Consider the following 21070-nt stretch of genomic DNA (forward strand, 5'->3'; position numbering starts at 1 on the left):
ATTACACAGAAGGTGGACATGAAATGTTGTTGTTTCATTTGTAGGTTCAGGCAACTGTCACACTGTGAAGCCCCAATACACCGTCCATTTATATCCTTCTGTAATTCCCACTATGACCCTACACATCCCCGGGGCCACAAAACAGACCTGCTAAAAGGGCCCCACGAGTCTCGTATGGATTCACAATGATAAGATAGTCAGTGACCCTTCCAACACTTTCCTCTTGTCTCTGCCTCTCTATAGGTCGGTTTTTATGTGTGTTTTACATCGTTCCACTTGCTGAAGAAGGATTCAGGATTTAGTTCCACTCTCTCTCCCAGTGCTACAGCAGGAATGTTCAATGTGAAACGTAATGAGTGAAAATAAAAAAATAAATATTTCTGTGTTTATTGGCCAGGTTGAGACAAACAGGAGAATTTTGAGTTTTCACACCTAAGAAGGGGGCGTGGCCTAACATCATGGGGGGACTATGCATCTTTAGATTTAAATTTTTTTTCTCATTTTGGTTCTGTACATTACCACAATGAATTTTAAATGAAACAACTCAAATGCAGTTGAACTGCAGACATTCAGTTTAATTCAGTGGCTTGAACAAAAAGATTGCATAAAAACGTGAGGAACTAAAGCCTGTTTTTAACACAATCACTTCATTTCAGGGGTTGGAAAAATTAAAAAACTGAAAATAAAATGTTAATTTCTAATACTTGGTTGAAAACCCTGTGCTGGCAATGACAGCTGAAGTCTTGAACTCGTGGACATCACCAGATTCTGGGTTTCCTACTTTTTAATGCTCTGCCAGGCCTTTACTGCAGCAACTTTCAGTTGCTGTTTGTTTGTGGGCCTTTCTGTCCGAAGTTTAGTCTTCAACAAGTGAAATGCAGCTCAATTGGGTTCAGATCAGGTGACTGACTTGGCCATTCAAGAATATTCTGCTTCTTTGCTTTAATAAACTCCTGGGTTGCTTTGGCTGTATGTTTTGGGTCATTGTCCATCTGTATTATGAAACACCTCCCACTCAATTTGAGCAGACAGTATGTCTCTGAACACCTCTGAATTAGGGTTGCCACCTGGCTGGTATTTTATTTATATAAAAATGATGGTGGGTCCCAATGTAATTAATAGGGAAAATAGATAAATATATAGGAAGGCTGGTATTTTTTTTCCAGAAAAGGTGGAAATCCTACTCAAAATTAATTTGGCTGCTTCTGTCCTGTGTCACATCATGGATAAACACTAGTGTCCCAGTGCCACTGGTAGCCATGTACACCCAAGCCATCACACTGCCTCCCAAATGTTTTATAGATGATGTAGTATGCTTTGGATCATGAGCTGTTCCACACCTTCTTCATAGTTTTTTCTTGCCATCATTCTGGTAGAGGTTGATCTTGGTTTCATCTGTCCAAAGAATGTTTTTTCAGAACTGTACTGGCTTTTAGATGTTTTTAGCAAAGTCCAATCTAAACTTTCTATTCTTGATGCTTATGAGTGGCTTGTACCTTGCAGTGCACCCTCTGTATTTACTTTCATGCAGTCTTCTCTTTATGGTAGACTTGGACATCGGTACACTTACCTCCTGGAGAGTGTTGTTCACTTGTTTGGCTGTTGTGAAGTGGTTTCTCTTCACCATGGAAATGATTCTGCGGTCATCCACCGCTATTGTCTTCCGTGGACGTCCAGGTCTTTTTGCGTTGCTGAGTTCACCAGTGCTTTCTTTCTCCGGAAGTACCAAACTGTAGATGTTGTCACTCCTAATAGCGTAGCAATTTCTCGGATGGGTTTTTCTGTTTTTGCAGCTTAAGGATGGCTTGTTTCACCTGCATGGAGAGCTCCTATGACCGCATGTTGTCTGTTCACAGCAAAATCTTCCACATACAAGCACCCCCCCCCCAAATAAACTCCATGGCTTTTATCTACTTCATTGATAGTGAAATAACAAAGGAATTGCCCACACCTGCCCATGAAATAGCCTTTGAGTCAATTGTCCAATTACTTTTAAACCCCTGAAATGAAGTGATTGTGTTAAAAAAAGGTTTTAGTGCCTCACATGTTTATGCAATCTTTTTCAACCCGTCTGCAGTTCAACTGCATCTGAGTTGTTTAATTTAAAATTCATTGTGGTAATGTACGGAACCAAAATTAGAAAAAAGTTGTCTCTGTCCAAAGATTTATTGACCTAACTGTAAGCGATGGAGGGATAAAAGGGGTTATGTACTTGGTGCGTCGCCATGGCTACAGAACAGGCCCTCACTAACTTCTCCCCAGCAACGGCCGGGAGACAATTCAGCCACAAATACCTAATGATTAATCTCAGAACCCTGCCGACGGCCCTCTCAGGCTTTTAATAAACCGTTGATTTTCTTTCCTATTGTCTGATTTCATGGCAGAGAGATAATGGCCTATTGGCTGGAGGTAAGTAAGTGGCCAGTAATCAAATCTCAGGATGTCGCTGACGCAAGGGGCTGGGTGTCGGGGATACAGATGGCAATGGGCCCTTAAAGTGGAATTTCTTCAATCAACACCATTTAACCATTGACCGTGTTCCAGAGATCCCTTTAAAGGGGAACCTTATCCCTGAGTTTTCTCCTTTGTGCGGAATAATGAGGTTGAAAGTACTTTCTTTTAGACCCAGTTGCAACTCTTTCATTATTTAGAGCTACCGTGGGAAGAGGAGAATGTAGGTAATATAATTTTGAGTTGCAGTTTCCCCTTCACTAAATAATGAACTCCTCCTTATCCGGAATCTGGAAACACAGGTAGCAATGGGAAAGTAGTGGCTAATTTGTACAAAGCTCATTCATTTTGGTGCAAAAGAACCATTGCCTGGGGGTGACGGGTAGGAATCCTGAGACTCAAACAGATTCAAATACCTGATTTGTGGTCCAAAGGGGGGGGGGAGTTTATAGGGGAATGAGCGCAGTTTATGAGGGTAATTGGCGTGCATGGTTCTGACATGGCCTGGCTATTTATAGACAAGCAATTGTTCCCCTACGGCTTTAAAAGGGGCACAAAAATTTCCCGGTCAAATCTATGTTTTTGGTCCTTTTTATATACCTCCCAACATTTTAGAAATAGAAAGAGGGACAAAAAGATCTTCTGCGGAGCACGGCCAAAATTATTTTGACCATGTCCATTTTTGTGGCCACACCCCCTAGTTACCATGTTCATTTTACAAAATTTGGCAGGTTATGAAAGAACACATTATTACAGTTTTGCTAATGAAGGTGAATTGCCCTTTAAGCTGCAAGTCACAGTTTCCCCAAGAGACCTGCTTATCCTAAATTGTTACAAGTGTTTCTTTGCTTATCTTAAATTGTTACAATAGTTTCTTTGCTTATCTTAAATTGTTACAATTGTTTTGTTGCTTATCTTAAATGGTCACAGTTGTTTATTTGCTTATCTTATATTGTTACAAATGTATCTAAGTTCAGCTGCCATGTATTCTGGGCTCTCTGCCAAAAGCCAATTAAGTTAGAAACGTTGTATCTTTCATGGTTGTTCAGTGCAGGAGATCAAAGAGAAAGTCGGGAAATTTGAGTAAAAATCCTGTAAAAAATGGAACAGTTGGGAGATATGTATTTATATTGTTACCTGTATTCATACCTGTATTCATATATCTCCTTCCTCCCTGCCTTTTCCCTTCCCACCTAACTGCAGCCCCGGAATGAGCAACAGAGAGAGAGCCGCGGCCAAGCGTGACCGAATCACAGAAATTACACCTTGAGAAACTGGACCTGAATGATTTCCCCTTCTTTTAACAAGAAATAATCTGCCTTCCCAATGGGTGAGGCTGTGGCACCTCATTTCATGAGTCAAATCATTTATTTTGGATCATTCGCTCCGAGATCGTCTTGGGAAAACGCTCCGATGTGTTATCTCCATCTAACACCGGCTCTGCCTGCGCTCCACTTTCTAAAATGAGCAGGGGAGCCCCAGGAGATATAGGGGGCCTCGTGAGGCCCTAATTAATGAGCAATTTCAACATATATTGATAAAATAGCACAACCTCATGGATATGTTGGGGGCCCTAAATTTAATTTACTGTGGGGCCCAGTAACATCAAGTTACACCACTGTTACAGGGACTATATACACAGAGAAGTTATTTACATGCAGTGTGTTTGGCCTTCCCTGATTCAGTTATACCATGTGACACAATTATATAGCAGTCCCTGCACCCATGGAGCTTACTATCTTGAGTTCCGAATGCACTAAGGAGCCAATGGATCTGTCTATTTGTTCTGGAGAGTATGACAAAAGCCACATGGGAAGAACATACAAATTGCACCCAGGCTGGAATCGAACCCGGGACACAGTGCTGCATAAGAAGGTTTAGAGATGTTCTGAGAGCGACACACAGTGAAAGAGAGATGTTCCCTGTTAATAAGAGAGATGTTCCTTATGCCAAATGGTCATTGAAAGTTGAAAAAAAAAGGGTCTCAGTACCGGCCAGAGAGAACAGAGGCTCCCTGAAAAATATAATTATATTCCCTCTCTGCATGGGAAACTGCTTACCCCCCTATAATGGTGGTAGGTGGGGGTGTCCCTTGGACGCCTTCACATGTATATTTGGCACTGACCCCTCCTAACATGCCAGCAAGGGCACTTCCAGCGCCAGATTCGCTGGGCGGGCGCCCCTAGGCCGTGCGCTCCGCGCGGTCCTAGCGCCCACCTGCACTACCACACGCTGGCGCAAAAGCGCCAGCGTGCGAGTGCCGGAGCACTGGGAAGCACAGGCGGCTGGGCGGCATGCCGTCCCCAAATCCAGGCCCAGGCCCAGGCCTCGCCACAAATCCAGGCCTGGGCCCTTCAGGAAATTGATAATGGTTGCAATACAACAATGCCAGAAAGATCACTACAGAAAATACACATTAATCTAACTGTAACGTTGCATTAACTCCAGACATGCCAGTAAGATCACTGCAGATGGATTCAACCATGCAATGCAAAAATGGCAGAAAGATCATTACAGAAAATACACATTAATCTAACTGTAACATTGCATTAACCCCAGACATGCCAGTAAGATCGTTACCAATATCTTTAAGTAAAATTAATCTCCAGTTCCTCTGGGGGCAGGAGTGGAGTGTTCCTGGGTACAAAGATAAGATGAGAGGAAGGGGAAAAAACATTTTCATTTACTGGGGAAGTATATTATGGGCTGCTGTGGAACTGTTAATAAGGAGTCTGGCACTTGGCATATGGTGCAGGAGGAGACGTTATTGGAAAGGAAATAGGTCTCTGCTTATATCAACATTTAGGTATCTCAGTTTATGGTTACAATGCAAAAGCTTTGCACCTTGCAGTGACCCTCCTTACCTGTTAATAAGGAGTCTGGCACTTGGCATATGGTGCAGGAGGAGACGTTATTGGAAAGGAAATAGGTCTCTGCTTATATCAACATTTAGGTATCTCAGTTTATGGTTACAATGCAAAAGCTTTGCACCTTGCAGTGACCCTCCTTACCCACAATGCATTGTAGTAACATCAGTAAGGGGGAGCTGCAAATACAATGTGTTTTGGGGCGGCCAATAAAAGGATCCCCATAGCAAAGAGTGACATGATGTCACTAAATGTTCCCACACACAGGGCAAGTTTAAAAAGCCTATGCAGACAATTTGCCCCAAGGAATTGTGCCGTAGCTAGGGGAGAGTGGCAAGAGTCACACTTTTTTTTGTTATATTTTATTACTCATGGGTGGGATATAGCTCGCCCTCTAAGCCAGTGATCCCCAACCAGTAGCTTGTGAGCAACATGTTGCTTTCCAACCCTTTGGATGTTGCTCCCAGTGGCCTCAAAGCAGGTGCTTATTTTTGAATTCCAGGCTTGGAGGCAAGTTTTGGTTTCATAAAAACCAGGTTGACAATCTATATAGGGGCTACTATATGGCCAATAACAGCCCTTATTTGGCACCCTAGGAACATTTTTCATGCTAGTGTTGCTCCCCAATGCCATATACTTCTGAATTTTGCTCACTGGTTCTAAAGGTTGGGGATCCCTGGTCTAAACCAATTGCTGATTCGGTACAGAGCAGAACATCGCTATCTAGTGGCTGATATAGAGACACCACTCCATTTATAAAGAGAAGGAAATTCAGAAAGGGAAGGATGATCCCAGCAGCTTGTTACTTGTTATCAACTTTACTTTAATATACAAACTGTACTGTCTATGGGAATCAATATGGCATCTCCTACCCATATATAGGCATGTGGCTAGAGTGCAATGGGCACTTGGCACTAACAGTGGTAGTGAGAGAGAAAGCAAGTGGGGGAGTAGGGGTGAACTATTAGGGCTCCAGCTCTATAAAACTGTCCCATTGTGCCCTTTATTTATCTAATGTAAATGAATATAAAAAAGTTGTTAAAATAGAAGAGAATTCACCAATGAGAATGCTACTCAAATTATAGATGCAACAGACCTGTAACTGCACTTATGCTTCTGGACTACAGCTCCCAGCATGCTTAGTCTTCAATAAGGTTGTTTCAAAGAACAAACACATTACTCTGCCAGTCTGCAAGGAAGGAACCCCTGCCATAAGATTGAGGCGCCACTAGGTGGTGGCAGAGTTCTAACTTGTCTCATCCCTCCAGTAGCGGTTTCTATAGTAACAGGATGATATTCCATGTCCATAACTCTCCAATGGCCTCAAATGATGCATTAAGAAACACAACTGCCCTGCTCCTGCTGCTATAAAAAAGCCAGCTAATTAATTTTAGTGCCCCCCTAAATATCCAGAGGTTCTCGGTTTTACCAATATATATTGAAATGGCATGTTACTTAGGGCCTCATGGGGCCCCTGTACCTCCTGGGCCCCCTTGCAGCTGCATGGTCTGCTTTCTCTGTAGGTTACGCCCCTGACTGTGCGTGATGCAGTGCATCGGCACAAAAGCTGCCAGTTCCCAATCATGAAACTGACAGTCATAAATTATAGAGAAGAAGCCGAGGCGGAGGTATCGCTGCCTTGGATGCTGCCGAATAACAATGAAGTTGCATTTGCTGTTTTATTGAGGAACACCGGGGGCGTAACTGCAGAAGCAGACCCAAGAGGTAAAGGGGCTCCATGAGGTCCTAATTAATGAGCAAATTCAACATCTACTTATGCCACTAAGAAACTGGGTGTAACAGAGCATTCTGTCCCAGTGGTTGCACAGATTCTATCTAATACCCATTGGAAGCAGCAGTCCTGTCCTGCTTTATGGCTGCTGAGATTCTAGCTATCTGTATAACAGATTATTTGAAATAAGAAGTAACCACTTGGCACTAATAGGAAGAATGTAAAAATAAAACAAAGATGCTTAGAAATGGATATTTTTAGAAAAAAAACAATCCCTCTAAACATATTCTAATTCCATCTGAACACAACAGGGGAGCTTCCCCAACCATTCCATGTGCAGCTGTGACCCACTCAGGGGAAAGAGAAAGTTGATGTTTAAAGTAGAAAAGGAAAAACTAATTTTCAGTGTAATTTTCCTTGCGCCAGTCTTTCCGTGGTGCTGTTATACAAACTGCAAGTGTATTTCTTTAATTTTGTTTCTACCTCCAAATGTGAACTACTGTATACATATACTTCAGTCCCAGGATATAAAGATTTAAAAATGGATATTTCTTAACTGAGCCTCCTGAAATATATTTTGTTTTGGCAACAAAACCCACAACAAGGACAAGAGCTCTCATGGGTGGGGGGATGTCCTCGGACCAACAGTAGGAGTTAGTAGGGCAAGATGGAGACAGTGGGACAAAATTGAGACAGTAGGGAAAGATGGAGATAGTAGGGCAAGATGGAGACAGTAGGGCAAGATGAAGACAACAAGACAAAATGGAGACAGTAGGAAAAGGTGGAGGTAGTAGAACAAGAAGTATACAGTTGGGCAAGAAGGAGACAGCAGGGCATGATGAAGAGGGTAGGTCAAGTTGGAAACAGTAGGGAAAGATGGAGACAGTAGGGCAAGATGGAGACAGTAGGACAAGATGGAGACAGTAGGACAAGATGGAGACAGTAGGGCAAGATGGAGACAGTAGGGCAAGATGACGAGAGCAAGACAAGATGGAGACAGAAAGGCAAGGTGAGGACAGTACTGCAAGATGGAGATAGTAGGACAAGATGAGGACAGTAGGACAAGATGGAGACCGTTCGACAAGATAAGGACAGTAGGACAGGAGGGAGACAGTAGGACAAGAAGGAGTAAGTAGGGCAAGATAAAGACAGTAAGGCAAGATGGAAACAGTAGGACAATATGGAGACAGTAGGGCAAAATGGAGACAGTATGGCAAGATGGAGATAGTAGGGCAAGATGGAGACAGCGGGACAAAATTGAGACAGTAGGGAAAGATGGAGATAATAGGGCAAGATGAAGACAGTAGGGCAATATGAGGATAGTAGGGCAAGATGAAGATAGTATGGCAAGATGGAGACAGTAGGACATGATGGAAACATTAGGGCAATATGGAGATAGTAGAGCAAGATAGAGACAGTAGATCAAGATGAGGACAACAAGACAAAATGGAGACAGTAGGACAAGGTGGAGGTAGTAGAACAAGAAGTATACAGTAGGGCCAGATTCAGACAGCAGGGCAAGATGGAGACAGTAGGACAAGATGGAGAAAGTAAGGCAAGATGGAGACAGTAAGACAAGATAGAGACAGTAGGACGAGATGGAGACCGTAGGACAAGATGGAGACAATAGGACAAGATGGAGATGGTAGGACAAGATGGAGACAGTAAAACAACATGGAGACAGTAAAATAAGACAACAATACAAGATACAGACAGTAGGGCAAGGTGGAGGCAGTAGGACAAAAAGGAGACAGTAGGGTAAGACGAGGACAGTAGGGCAAGATGAAGATAGTAGGGCAAGATGGAGACAGTAGGGCAAGATGGAGAAAGTATGACAAGATGGAGACAGTAAGACAAGGTAGAGACAGTAGGACGAGATGGAGACCGTAGGACAAGATGGAGACAGTAGGACGAGATGGAGATAGTAGGACAAGATGGAGACAGTAATACAACATGGAGACAGTAGGATAAGACAACAAGACAAGATACAGACAGTAGGACAAGGTGGAGGCAGTAGGACAAAAAGGAGACAGTAGGGTAAGATGAGGACAGTAGGGCAAGATGAAGATAGTAGGGCAAGAAGGAGACAGTAGGACAAGATGGAGACAGTAGGACAAGATAGAGTAATGAAGTATGTGAGGTGTGTGCCCCATTTGTCCATACTCTCACTATTTCTTTGCTGTTTAAATTTCCCTGGCATTTGCCACTATATTGATGCTCATCATATGAGAGTGGGAGAACACCGGCAATATAGTAATAATCTCTAATTCTGCCATGTTTCCTTAGCAACAAATTGCAGGGCAGGTTAAAAGCATAAAAAGTAGGGATGCACTGAATCCACTATTTTGGATTTGGCTGAACCCCCGAATCCTTCAAAAAAGATTTGCCCCGAATACCGAACAGAATCTGAATACTAATTTGCATATGCAAATAAGAGATGGGAAGGGGAAAACATTTTTTACTTCCTTGTTTTGAGACAAAAACTCATGCGTTTTCCCTCCCCAACCCTAATTTGCATATGCAAATTAGGGTTGGGGAGGGAAAACGCATGAGTTTTGCATATGCAAATTAGGATTCAGATTCGGTTTGGCCAGGCAGAAGGATCCTGGATTTGGTGCATCCCTAATAAAAAGACATTTCACCTTTATTTATTTTTTTACATTTAAAAGACACTGGGGTTAACAGCTGATTTCACACAAAATGGGGTAAAACTTTTAGTGAATGTCACATGCCAGGGGCTGAAAGAATGAAAGATATCAAGATATGATACGTGAGGGGAATTCATCCAATAATCCCCTGGATCACCCCAAATTTCTTGAGCGCCATCTGGTGCCTGAGTGGTGTAGTCATAGCGAATAGGATTATGGCTGCTGATGCCATTTACATATATTTTCAAGAGATAATAATGCCCAACCTGTGAGTAACACATCTCCTGGCTTTGCAGCTCATTCACTTCTGTTATTATACTGATAAATGGCTATTTCAGCATTCATTACTATATTTTGGATATACAACTTGCCTATTTGTGTTTCTTCTTTGCAGTAAAGACGCAGCACTAATAAAGTTACTGCCTGTTTATAGAGATTGGAGGCCAACTAAATTACCATAAGCTTTGGTGTAAAGGATCTTGTGTCCCCACAAACAATTCAAACATCAAAGTGGTCAATTATTATTTTTTGTTAAAACAATTTGATGTTAGAAGTATAATCTGCCCCCTCAGCCCTCCATTTATTTATTATTGCATTGCCTACTCACAAGAGGGCGTTATTCACTTGCTCTTTAAAGAAGTGCTTTTACTCCCCCAATCCTCCGTCTTCTCTCCCCTTTTATATTACTCCTCTCCCTAACCCCCTTTTCCTTCTTCTCTCTTCTTCTGTCTCTCCTACCCTCTCCTTTCCTTTTCTCCCCCAACTGTTTGGCCTTACTTTCCCCCATCCTCCCTCTTCTCTCCCCTTCTATATTTGTCCTCTCCATTTGTCTCTCTACTCCCTAACTCACTTTCCCTTCTCTCCTTTAGTCTCTCATCCCCTCTCCTTTGCTTTTCTCCCCAACTGTTTGGCCTTACTCTCCCCCACCCTCCCTCTTATCTCCCCTTCTATATTTTCCTCCCCATTTGTCTCTCTACTCCCTAACCCCTTTCCCTTCCCCTCTCTCCTTCTGTCTCTTATCCCCTCTCCTTTCCTTTTCTCCCTTAACTGTTTGGCCTTACTCCCCCCCATCCTCCCTCTTCTCTCCCCTTCTATATTTATCTTCCCCATTTGTCTCTCTACTCCCTAACCCCCTTTCCCTTCCCCTCTCTCATTTTGTCTCTTATCACCTCTCCATTCATTTTCTTCCCCAACTATTTGGCCTTACTCTCCCCCACCCTCCCTCTTATCTCCCCTTCTATATTTATCTTCCTCATTTGTCTCTCTACTCCCTAACCCCCTTTCCCTTCCCCTCTCTCCCTTTGTCTCTTATCCCCTCTCCTTTCATTTTCTCCCCCAACTGTTTGACCTTACTCTCCCCCACCCTCCCTCTTTTCTCCCATTCTATATTTCTCCTCCCCATTTGTCTCTCTACTCCCTAACTCCCTTTCCCTTCTCTCCTTTTGTCTCTCATCCCTTCTCCTTTGCTTTTCTCCCAAACTCTTTGGCCTTACTCTCCCCCATCCTCCCTCTTCTCTCCCCTTCTATATTTATCTTCCCCATTTGTCTCTCTACTCCCTAACCCCCTTTCCCTTCCCCTCTCTCCTTCTGTCTCTCATCCCCTTTCCTTTTCTATTCTCCCCCAAATGTTTTGCCTTACTCTCCCCCATCCTCCCTCTTCTTTCCCCTTCTATTCTTCTTATCTCCTCTCCTTTACTCTCTGATACATACATATATAATCCTTGGTAAAATGAGCAAACATAATTTGAATATGAGACTCATTACAATCCATGGAACAGTACAAAGGATGGAGTACATCTACCACATTAATTACATTAATTGGTGTTTCCTATTTACAAGGTCCTGCTGTGTTCTCTTTTATAAACCCTGTTGAAAAATAACAGAACAATCTGGTGTGTCCTAAAAATGAAAGTGTGTACATTAAGCTCAATAAATTGCAACCACAGTGTATTGTGGGGGCATTTTCTGCCAGGGGAGAGCCCAAATCAAATGAATAAATACAACACAGTTCTATCTGTGGCACAGTCAGAATGGGTATGTAACTCAGTCCATTGAGCCCAACTGATGGCAGAAAATCCCTTTTCCAAAGTGCAAATGGTACACTAAAATATGATGTGTGCCTGTATAGAACAAAACTAGCTCACTTCTGTACTAGCAACTTCCTTATAACCAAATGAACCTGCTTAGCCTATTTGGGCTCTGCGCTCAGAGGAATAGGTGGTAGAAAACAGAACAGAAAATGTACAAATTCAAATAAAAACATAATCGCTTTACCATCTGCCAACAAGAACAATAAAGTTTAATTTCACCTATATTGGTAAGGACTTTGACAGTATCAGATCTTGGGTGGAAAGTGTGTATTGTATTACCATTTCTAATGTATTTAAGTGAAATACCCTGCTTTTAGAGGATCCAAGTGGAGAGGCTTCAACTGCCAATAATAATTTTTATGTGATAGTTAAATATCTAGCCCCAAGACAGATGTTTCCCCATGTGCAATAAAATCAATCCATGGCAATCTGTGCTGGGGTATAATTAATATCACTGTGATTTCAATAATCCTGTTACATAACCATATGTCCACCCTAGGTTGCAAGAGACATTCCTCTGCCGTTACGGCTATAGAAAAAGCCTAAGTGGATCAGTCAAATTAGATTTATCTCCATTCACCAGACAGCCATGCACACAGCAGCTTGCTATAAGGGGTGCAAAGATAATAACATGTGATTTTAACTACAATTAACCCCAAAGGGTCCTCATGCTTAGGGGTTCAAACCTGAAACCAGCCCTGCAGAGAAATAGATTGGCTGCTTCTCCGTTAATGAAAGTTATATTGCATTTTGCTTTTTAAACTATTTTGTCTTTGTGTATCAGCTGCCTGTACAGTTTTATTCAAATTATCTGCTTTAGGGCTTTCAACAAATACTCAAATTAGCATAAAGTAAACAAATAAAAAATGAAAATGATGACAGCGTGGTATAACTCTGTATTTTAAATATATATTGAAATATATTGCTTTAATCAGGGGGGGTTGAAGCTTTTGCTGACAAGACGCAGCTCGTGGATATAAGTGAGATGATTACTCGAGCAGCATAACAATTACCCCATGTGGTACAGAAAGATTCAGTTATCAGAACAAGTGACTCATTGCAATACAGTAAAGAACAGCATCGTCCTCCTCCTTCTCTCGTCTTTACACAAGGCCTGTCATTTCCCTTGGGAAGCATACATCCCCATACACCTTTCGCAATCTATTTTAATAGCAATATGGGTGGAAAGATAAGAGTCCATAAACCATGCTTCTGATTATTTCTCCAGCCATTACATCTCCTTGTTGTTTCTGCTCCTGCTGACCACCCTGCTTGGACTTCGATATACTCTTGCCACTTAACCTTGCTATTTCTTATTGAACTGCAAGTGCCCCATTCAGTTGTGTTTTCTGGAGCCTGAACAGGACATAGAGAAACATTGGCATTAATAACTGCAATTGATTCGCAAACTGAAATGCAACCAGTTCCAGGCTCCTCTCCTTATACAGGAAAGAGCACAAGAGCTGACCATGAGCTCGCAGATTCTCTGAGAGAAAATAAAAAGCCTATTGAATACATTATCATAATCCTGCCACACTGAACCCATCAGTGGCACATCACCTTTCAGCTACAAAGGGAACGGAGAGAGCATTGCCATGATACACTCGTGCATTGGGATAATTAAACTGCAAAGCTCAGAAGCTTAACACAATCACACAGTAACTATCTACTGGAGTAAATCATACATGTACCTGTCACTTTGCTAAATAAAAGAAATACCAATCCTGTACTGCCCTAGAAAAATATTATAACATGTATGTAACTGTAAGCATGGGTACATATACCCTCATACTGCACTGTCTAAATAAAAAGTATGGCCATAACAACTAATATGTTCTTGATTTTTGACACCATTTAAGTCTATTTATTGAAAATTTTAAATCATTGACAGGGACGATCCTGGTCATTTTGCTGCCTGAGCCGACCTTCCATGGCGCACTCGAGGGGTCCAGGGCGGTCCACTTCGCTAGTGCAGAGAGTGCAATTGCCTAATTGAAGAGCCAAATATCCGGGTTGAAAAGCAGAAATTCGATTCATAGTTACCAGGAGCGGCATTGGTGGAGCGCCCCTGATCATTGATAAGCATGAATTTGGATGAAATTTATCATCTAACCAGTACCTTGGGCCTACAGCTCACTGTCACATACAACAGATTAACAAATCATCGAATTCAATTTATTCTCTTTAAAAAATGTAGCAGATTCCCTGGCGCCCGAGGGCAGCATGTGATATAAACTGGCACCGGCTCAGTCGGGTCTCTACTGGGCTGAGTTTCCCTTTACAAAATGAATAGGAAAATTGTTTTGAACCCTCAGTCTTTACCCATAATCCATCTCTGTGAGGGAAGCGTTGGGTGGGGTAAGGTGGGATATTACCCATAATCCCTGGATTTCGAGGAAGCGTTGGGTGCTCATCATACTCATATCTCCCTACAATATGGGGGTACAATACAAGGCCAATTTTCAAGTGGCCCTCTAAATTAAAGAGGAAGTGCACCATAAAACAATTTTACTCACAACTCAATCACTTAACGAACTGCTTCTTATGCAATTGCGCAGAACCTTTCCCAGACTATTCTCATTTAACTGAATTAAGAGACAGGAATACCCTGATAGACATATGTATACTGAAACAAGGCACTAATTGTTGCTTTGAGTAATGGTTATGAATATGGAGTGTGTATTTTCCCACAGAAATGCATGTCACAGGATACTTTGGGTCTACTGAAAGCTAGGATGGTACTTAAACTGCACTTTTTTTTTAACCAACTTTTTAATTGGTCTTCTTTTTTATAGTTCTGACACTATTCATGCCTCTCCTATTGATATTCCAGTCTCTCATTTAAATCACTACATGGTTGCTAGGGGAATGTGGACCCTAGTAATGAGGCTGCTGAAGCTGCAAACTGGAGAGCTGCTGAATAAAAAGCTAAATAAAAAATTAAAACCAATTGCATTTTGTCTCCAAAAAAACCCACAAATAATAAAAAATAAAAAGCAATTGCAAATTGTCTCCGAATATCACTCTCTACATCATACTAACAGTTAATTTAAAGGTAAACAACCCCTTTAAAAAGTCACTTTCCATGTCAGACATTGGATTTTAAATTTAGCTACTTTAGCAGAAGGGTTTGTCCTAAAAATAAATCATCTGAGTTAAGCTTTAGTATGATGTAGTGAGTGATATTCAGAGACAATTTGCAATTGTTTTTTATTTTTTATTATTTGTGGTTTTTGAGATATTTAGCTTTTTTTCAGCAGCTCTGCAGTTTGCAGTTTCAGCAATCTGGTAGAACAGGGCCTAAATAGAAAGATAAGTAATACAAAGCTGCAAAAACAATAAATGTGTAGCCTTACAGAGCATTTCTTTTTTTCATGGGGTCAGTGACCCATATTTGAAAGCTGAAAAGGTTCAGAAGAAAAGGGCAAATAATTAAAAAAAACTATAAAGAATAAATGAACACTAATTGAAAAGTTGCTTAGAATTCTATAATCAGAGCCGGGCCAACCCGGCCAGACGCCCTAGGCAGCCTGGCGGGCCAAGGGGCCGGCTCTGCGCGCGCTCGACTGCGCATGCGCTCCAGTGCGCGAAAGTGCGCTATAGTGCGCATGCGCAAAATGTGCGCGCGCATGCGCAGAAGCGCATTTACGCCAGCGCCAGTCGAGTAGAAACGGGACTGGACACGGGGTAGGCGACAGAGCAGGTACATGCCTGGCGCCCCCTCAGCTTTGCGCCCTAAGCACGTGCCTACTCTGCCTACCCCTAGTTCCGGCCCTGTCTATAATATACTAAAAGCTAACTTAAAGGTGAACCATTCCTTTAAGAATATTCTTTGATCAAGACCAAAATGTTGGCTGCTAATCAAGTGATGTTTAACAAAGTTTTTAGCGCTGCAATGTGACTTTTCTAAATCAGTCCATGAATAAGAACATTTCTATAGAAATAGACACAGATACATTGCATCTACGACCGACACTGTCTAATTCTACATCACACAGCAAGACAAAGGAATCACTAAGGGTGAATGAAATGGTTCTGCTACCTGGTTAGTGCGGGATCCGGGACGCTTGTGGATTTCCTATTGAAAGAAATAATAGTCAGTAACTGGATCAGATACAAACAACTGGCAAAAAATGTTTCTTAAAGATGATTGAATGAATTCACTGATAGCTAGGCAACAAAGCAAGGGATTAACCCTGTTGAATGTGTCACTATGAAGAAGAACTTGAAATGAATGGGCAGGCTATGACTGAGCAAACTTCAGCTGTTCCTGCTGAATTGTGCTTACTACATAGGAATACCAATACTACCATAGTTTTATGGGATCTCTCTGTACAGGATATGAACAAACTTAGAGGACTGTTCTTGCTGAATTGTGCTTAGTACAGGGGGATACCCATGCTGCCATAGTTCTATGGTATCTCTATATTCAGGCTATGAGCAAACTTAGGGGGCTGTTCCTGCTGAATTGTGCCATAGTTTTAAGGGGGGCAGGGCAAGAACATTCTGACATCAGGTTACAGGGGGGAGGGGCAGCGAGTCCGTATTTCAAGCAGTGGGTGGGGCTGGCTACACAATAATTATTATTGGTGTTATTTTTCAACTATTCATTTTACCTGAAACTAACCACTTTGATGTACTATATGTCTGCCTGGCACCCTGAGTGTAAGTATTATAAGCAGTGAATTCTTTCAGCAAGAGATTCTCTTTCGCTGCCAGAGCAGAGTCTCTCATGTATATTCTGTTGTGATCCCTGCGCCTCTGTCTTTAATAAACAAGAACCAGATTTGCTGGGAAACATCTATCCCTCCTAGGTATAAGCAAAATTTCCACCTCCATTATCACCTTCCATGTCAACAACAGTAATAGAGAAAAGTAACAGCCGGACTCTGAACACAGGATTGACTGGTCTCACCAGATTCACCATTACACTGATATAGGAGTAAGAGAACAAAGTACTTGACTATATTCCTCCTGTTAGCCCAGATAATGTGGAGTGTGGCTGTGGGATAGCAGGTATAGTAGGGAGAGAAAGTGCCTAGTAGCAGTGGGATAATAGTCTCTGGGAAGGGAGTGTGACTGTGCTATAGCAGGTATAGTAGGGAGAGATGGTGCCTATAGTAACAGTGGGATAATAGTCTCTGGGAAGGGAGTGTGGCTGTGGAATAGCAGGTATAGTAGGAAGAGATGGTGTCTATAGTAACAGTGGGATAATAGTCTCTGGGAAGGGAGTGTGACTGTGAAATAGCAGGTATAGTAGGGAGAGATGGTGTCTATAGTAACAGTGGATAATAGTCTCTGGGAAGGGAGTGTGACTGTGGGATAGCAGATATAGTAGGGAGAGATGGTGCCTGTAGTAACAGTGGGATAATAGTATCTGGGAAGGGAGTGTGACTGTGGGATAGCAGGTATAGTAGTGAGAGATGGTGCCTATAGTAACAGTGGATAATAGTCTCTGGGAATGGAGTGTGACTGTGGGATAGCAGGTATAGTAGGGAGAGATGGTGTCTATAGTAACAGTGGATAATAGTCTCTGGGAAGGGAGTGTGACTGTGCTATAGCAGGTATAGTAGGGAGAGATGGTGCCTATAGTAACAGTGGGATAATAGTCTCTGGAATGGGAGTGTGGCTGTGGCATAGCAGGTATAGTAGGGAGAGATGGTGCCTATAGTAACAGTGGGATAATAGTCTCTGGGAAGGGAGTGTGACTGTGGGATGGCAGGTATAGTAGGGAGAGATGGTGCCTATAGTAACAGTGGGATAATAGTCTCTGGGAAGGGACTGTGACTGTCGGATAGCAGGTATAGTAGGGAGAGATTGTGCCTATAGTAACAGTGAGATAATAGTCTCTGAGAAGGAAATGTGACTGTGGGATAGCAGGTATAGTAGGGAGAGATGGTGCCTATGTAACAGTGGGATAATAGTCTCTGGAAGGGAGTGTGCTGTGGGATAGCAGTATAGTAGGAGAATGGTGCCTATAGTAACAGTGGGATAATAGTCTCTGAGAAGGAATGTGACTGTGGGGGGGGGGGGGGGGGGGGGGGGGGGGGGGGGGGGGGGGGGGGGGGGGGGGGGGGGGGGGGGGGGGGGGGGGGGGGGGGGGGGGGGGGGGGGGGGGGGGGGGGGGGGGGGGGGGGGGGGGGGGGGGGGGGGGGGGGGGGGGGGGGGGGGGGGGGGGGGGGGGGGGGGGGGGGGGGGGGGGGGGGGGGGGGGGGGGGGGGGGGGGGGGGGGGGGGGGGGGGGGGGGGGGGGGGGGGGGGGGGGGGGGGGGGAGAATGTCCTGCTGAATTGTGCCATAAGTTTTAAGCTCTGGCAGGGCAGCATTCTTGATATCAGTTACTAGGGAGTGCAGCCCAGTCCGTATTTCAAGAGTTGTGGCTGGCTACACAGATAATGAGATGATTGGTGTTATTTAAAACTATTCGATTTATACACGAACGAAACACTTGTCGATGTAATAGTCTGCTGGCACCTGAGTGAAAGTATTATAACAGTGAAATTCTTCTGCAAGAGATTTGCTTCGCTGCAAGCAGGTTCATATGGAATTCTGTTAGTAATCCCTGGCCTGCTAGTCTTTAAGGTAAACATGAGAACAGTTTGCTGGAAACATTACCCCCTAGTAAAGCAAATATCCACCTCCTTATGACTTCCATGTAAACAGAATAGAGAAAAGTAACAGCCGGACTCTGGACACAGGATTGACTTGGTCTCACAGATTCACCATTACAATATATAGGATAAGATAGAACAAAGTATTGCTATAAAATTCCTCCTGTTAGTCCCAATAATGTGATGTGGCTGTGGGATAGCAGTTAGTAGGAGAGAAATGCCTAGTAAGCAGTGGGATAATAGTCTCTGGAAGGGAGTGTGACTGTGCTATAGCAGGTATAGTAGGGAGAATGGTGCTATAGTAACAGTGGGATAATAGTCTCTGGGAAGGGAGTGTGGCTGTGGAATAGCAGGTATAGTAGGAAGAGATGGTGTCTATAGTAACAGTGGATAAAGTCTCTGGGAAGAGTGTGACTGTGAAATAGCAGGTATAGTAGGGAGAGAGGTGTTATAGTAACAGTGGATAATAGTCTCTGGAAGGAGTGTACTGTGATAGCAGTATAGTAGGGAGAGACACTTATCAGATCATTATTGTACATGAGCTCGTGGCCTTTACTGAATACACAAAATTGTTCCCATCACCATCTGCTCAGTTGCTCCTAAATGGCAGCAGCTGATTGGCTGAGAGAAATCACGTTCTGGAATTGCTGGGATTGGACAGGACACAGACAGTTACACCTCTGCTCGATGAGAAGCTCTGGGTGCAATGTGTTGAACGATTAGTGTAGTTATGTAAATCATCCATACTCCACTGTGACTGAAACTGATTTGCTTGCAACATGGATATCAATAGGACTTCTGTCATAGGACTACAAATCCCATGATCCTCAGCTAGTGAGCTGTCACAGGCCATCACATGCAGATCTGAATGTTCCTTATGCAGGCCCTGAGAAGAAGATATACAGCAACAGCAGACCGCTGAAGCCCCAGATATATCCCCTCACCTTGTATGGATACCCATTATTCAAAGAATTGCCAACACTGGGTACCAGGATGCCACAGCACCCCAGGCATATGGGTGATACACAGCTAACAAGTATTATATAAGCATCCCTCATAACCAATCATTTCAAGCTCATGGCAAAAATATTAATCCCCCACCCCTGCCAAAAAAAACCTGTTGCGTCCCCCAAAAGCTCTTAACCATTTCCTCTCGGTGGGAATTTCTAGGGGGTCTGAGCCTGAAACTCCAATGGGAAGTCTGCACCCTAATGGATCTCATTTTATTCTCTCTCTCTCTCTATAGAATATATATATATATATATCATTGATCAGCTATATAGACACTGGTCAGTATTGGGCACCCTTGGCAGATATAAGGAGGGCAAAACCCTGCAGATATGATGGTAAAAACACCCATTTCAATTAAAAACAAAAACACTGTCATCCTTTTCATTATATAGAAATAAAAAACCCAGTTTCTGGGCTGAACTATCACTGCACATCCCCCTACAGGGCTACCATTCCCAGGGTTCCTTATTAGCAGCGTATGCTGGGAGTTGTAGTTCAGTAGACACAGAGGAGCTGTCTTCTTTAACTATAACATAGCTGGGGGGGTTGTAAATGGCACTGTACCTGTCGTAACTCCACCGGCTGTAGGACATTGTTCTGTTGGTGCTGACCCCCTCCATCCTGCATGTGATGGTAGAACCCCAGCTGCTGCAGATCCTCTTGCCTGGGCTCCAGTGGATCAAATTAGGAGACTGGCACCACCTGATCAGTTAGTGCGATCCCTAGGAAAGGCTCAGCTGCTTTTCTTGGGGGGCTCCCAATCTAAAGAATGTACCATTCAGCCTGTGAGAGGAGGGGGTTTCCTCTTGCCACTGTATAGCTCCTGCAAGGCTTGATGTGCAGAGAGAGGTGACAGCTGTGCGTGTGAGTGGCAGCGGCTGCTGCTGAATATGGGAATCAGCTCCTTCCTTCTTATTAATTCACTCTCCCCTGCACCCAATAGGCTCATCCCTGGGTCCCTTTGAAACCTGTTCCTTCTGAGATGCACAAATAATGGAATGCTCTGGGTATCCACACACACATACATACACACACACACACACACACACACATATATATATATATAATACACAAAAGCCATGAATATCTTGTAAATTATATCCTTATAAACGGTGAGTTCTGATGTCATCAGTTATAAACGGTGAGTTCTGATGTCATTTCTGTCACATGACTCACTGAAACTTGTGTATTATAATAAATAAAGTACCCCCAGTTGCAAAATATGAGGATATTATAAGTTACCTCGGAGTTCCATGACCTGTATAAAAACACTCGGCCTTCGGCCTCGTGTTTTTATATGGTCATGAAACTCCTCGGTAACTTATAATATCCTTATATTTTACAAAAGGGGGTACTTTATTCACTATATATATATATATATATATATATATATATATATATATATATATATATGTATACAGTATATATAGATATATGTATATATACACACACAAGTGCCACCTGCACCCCTCTTATATGCCCAAACAGAGCTAATTGCTGCACTCACAACCCAATGCAATGTACACAGTGTAACTATCTATCCACCCTCTTACATTGTGCTGGAGTTGGATCTATTCAATGTGCTACTTCTGGAGGAGGGGTATAGTCCTGCCTCTTGAACAGGGACTTCAGCATATTCCTCCTTTCAAAATTCCAAATAAA

General features: G+C 42.9%; 1 protein-coding gene across 3 annotated transcripts in view; it reads right to left on the minus strand.

The window, feature by feature from the left end:
* Positions 1-20380, minus strand: part of tub.S (TUB bipartite transcription factor S homeolog) — a 57657-nt gene extending 37277 nt beyond the window's left edge. The window contains exons 1-2 of one of the 3 annotated variants that reach the window (XM_041591316.1): positions 19973-20271; positions 15831-15866 (exon numbers count right to left, since the gene is read on the minus strand). In XM_041591316.1, coding sequence (XP_041447250.1) covers positions 15831-15866; positions 19973-20028 — 92 coding nt within the window. In that variant the 5' untranslated portion in view covers positions 20029-20271. 3 annotated transcript variants of the gene reach the window in all.
* Between the last annotated feature and the right edge of the window lie 690 nt (positions 20381-21070).

This window comes from Xenopus laevis, chromosome 4S (assembly GCF_017654675.1).
Source record: "Xenopus laevis strain J_2021 chromosome 4S, Xenopus_laevis_v10.1, whole genome shotgun sequence".
In the NCBI taxonomy this organism is placed as follows: domain Eukaryota; kingdom Metazoa; phylum Chordata; class Amphibia; order Anura; family Pipidae; genus Xenopus; species Xenopus laevis.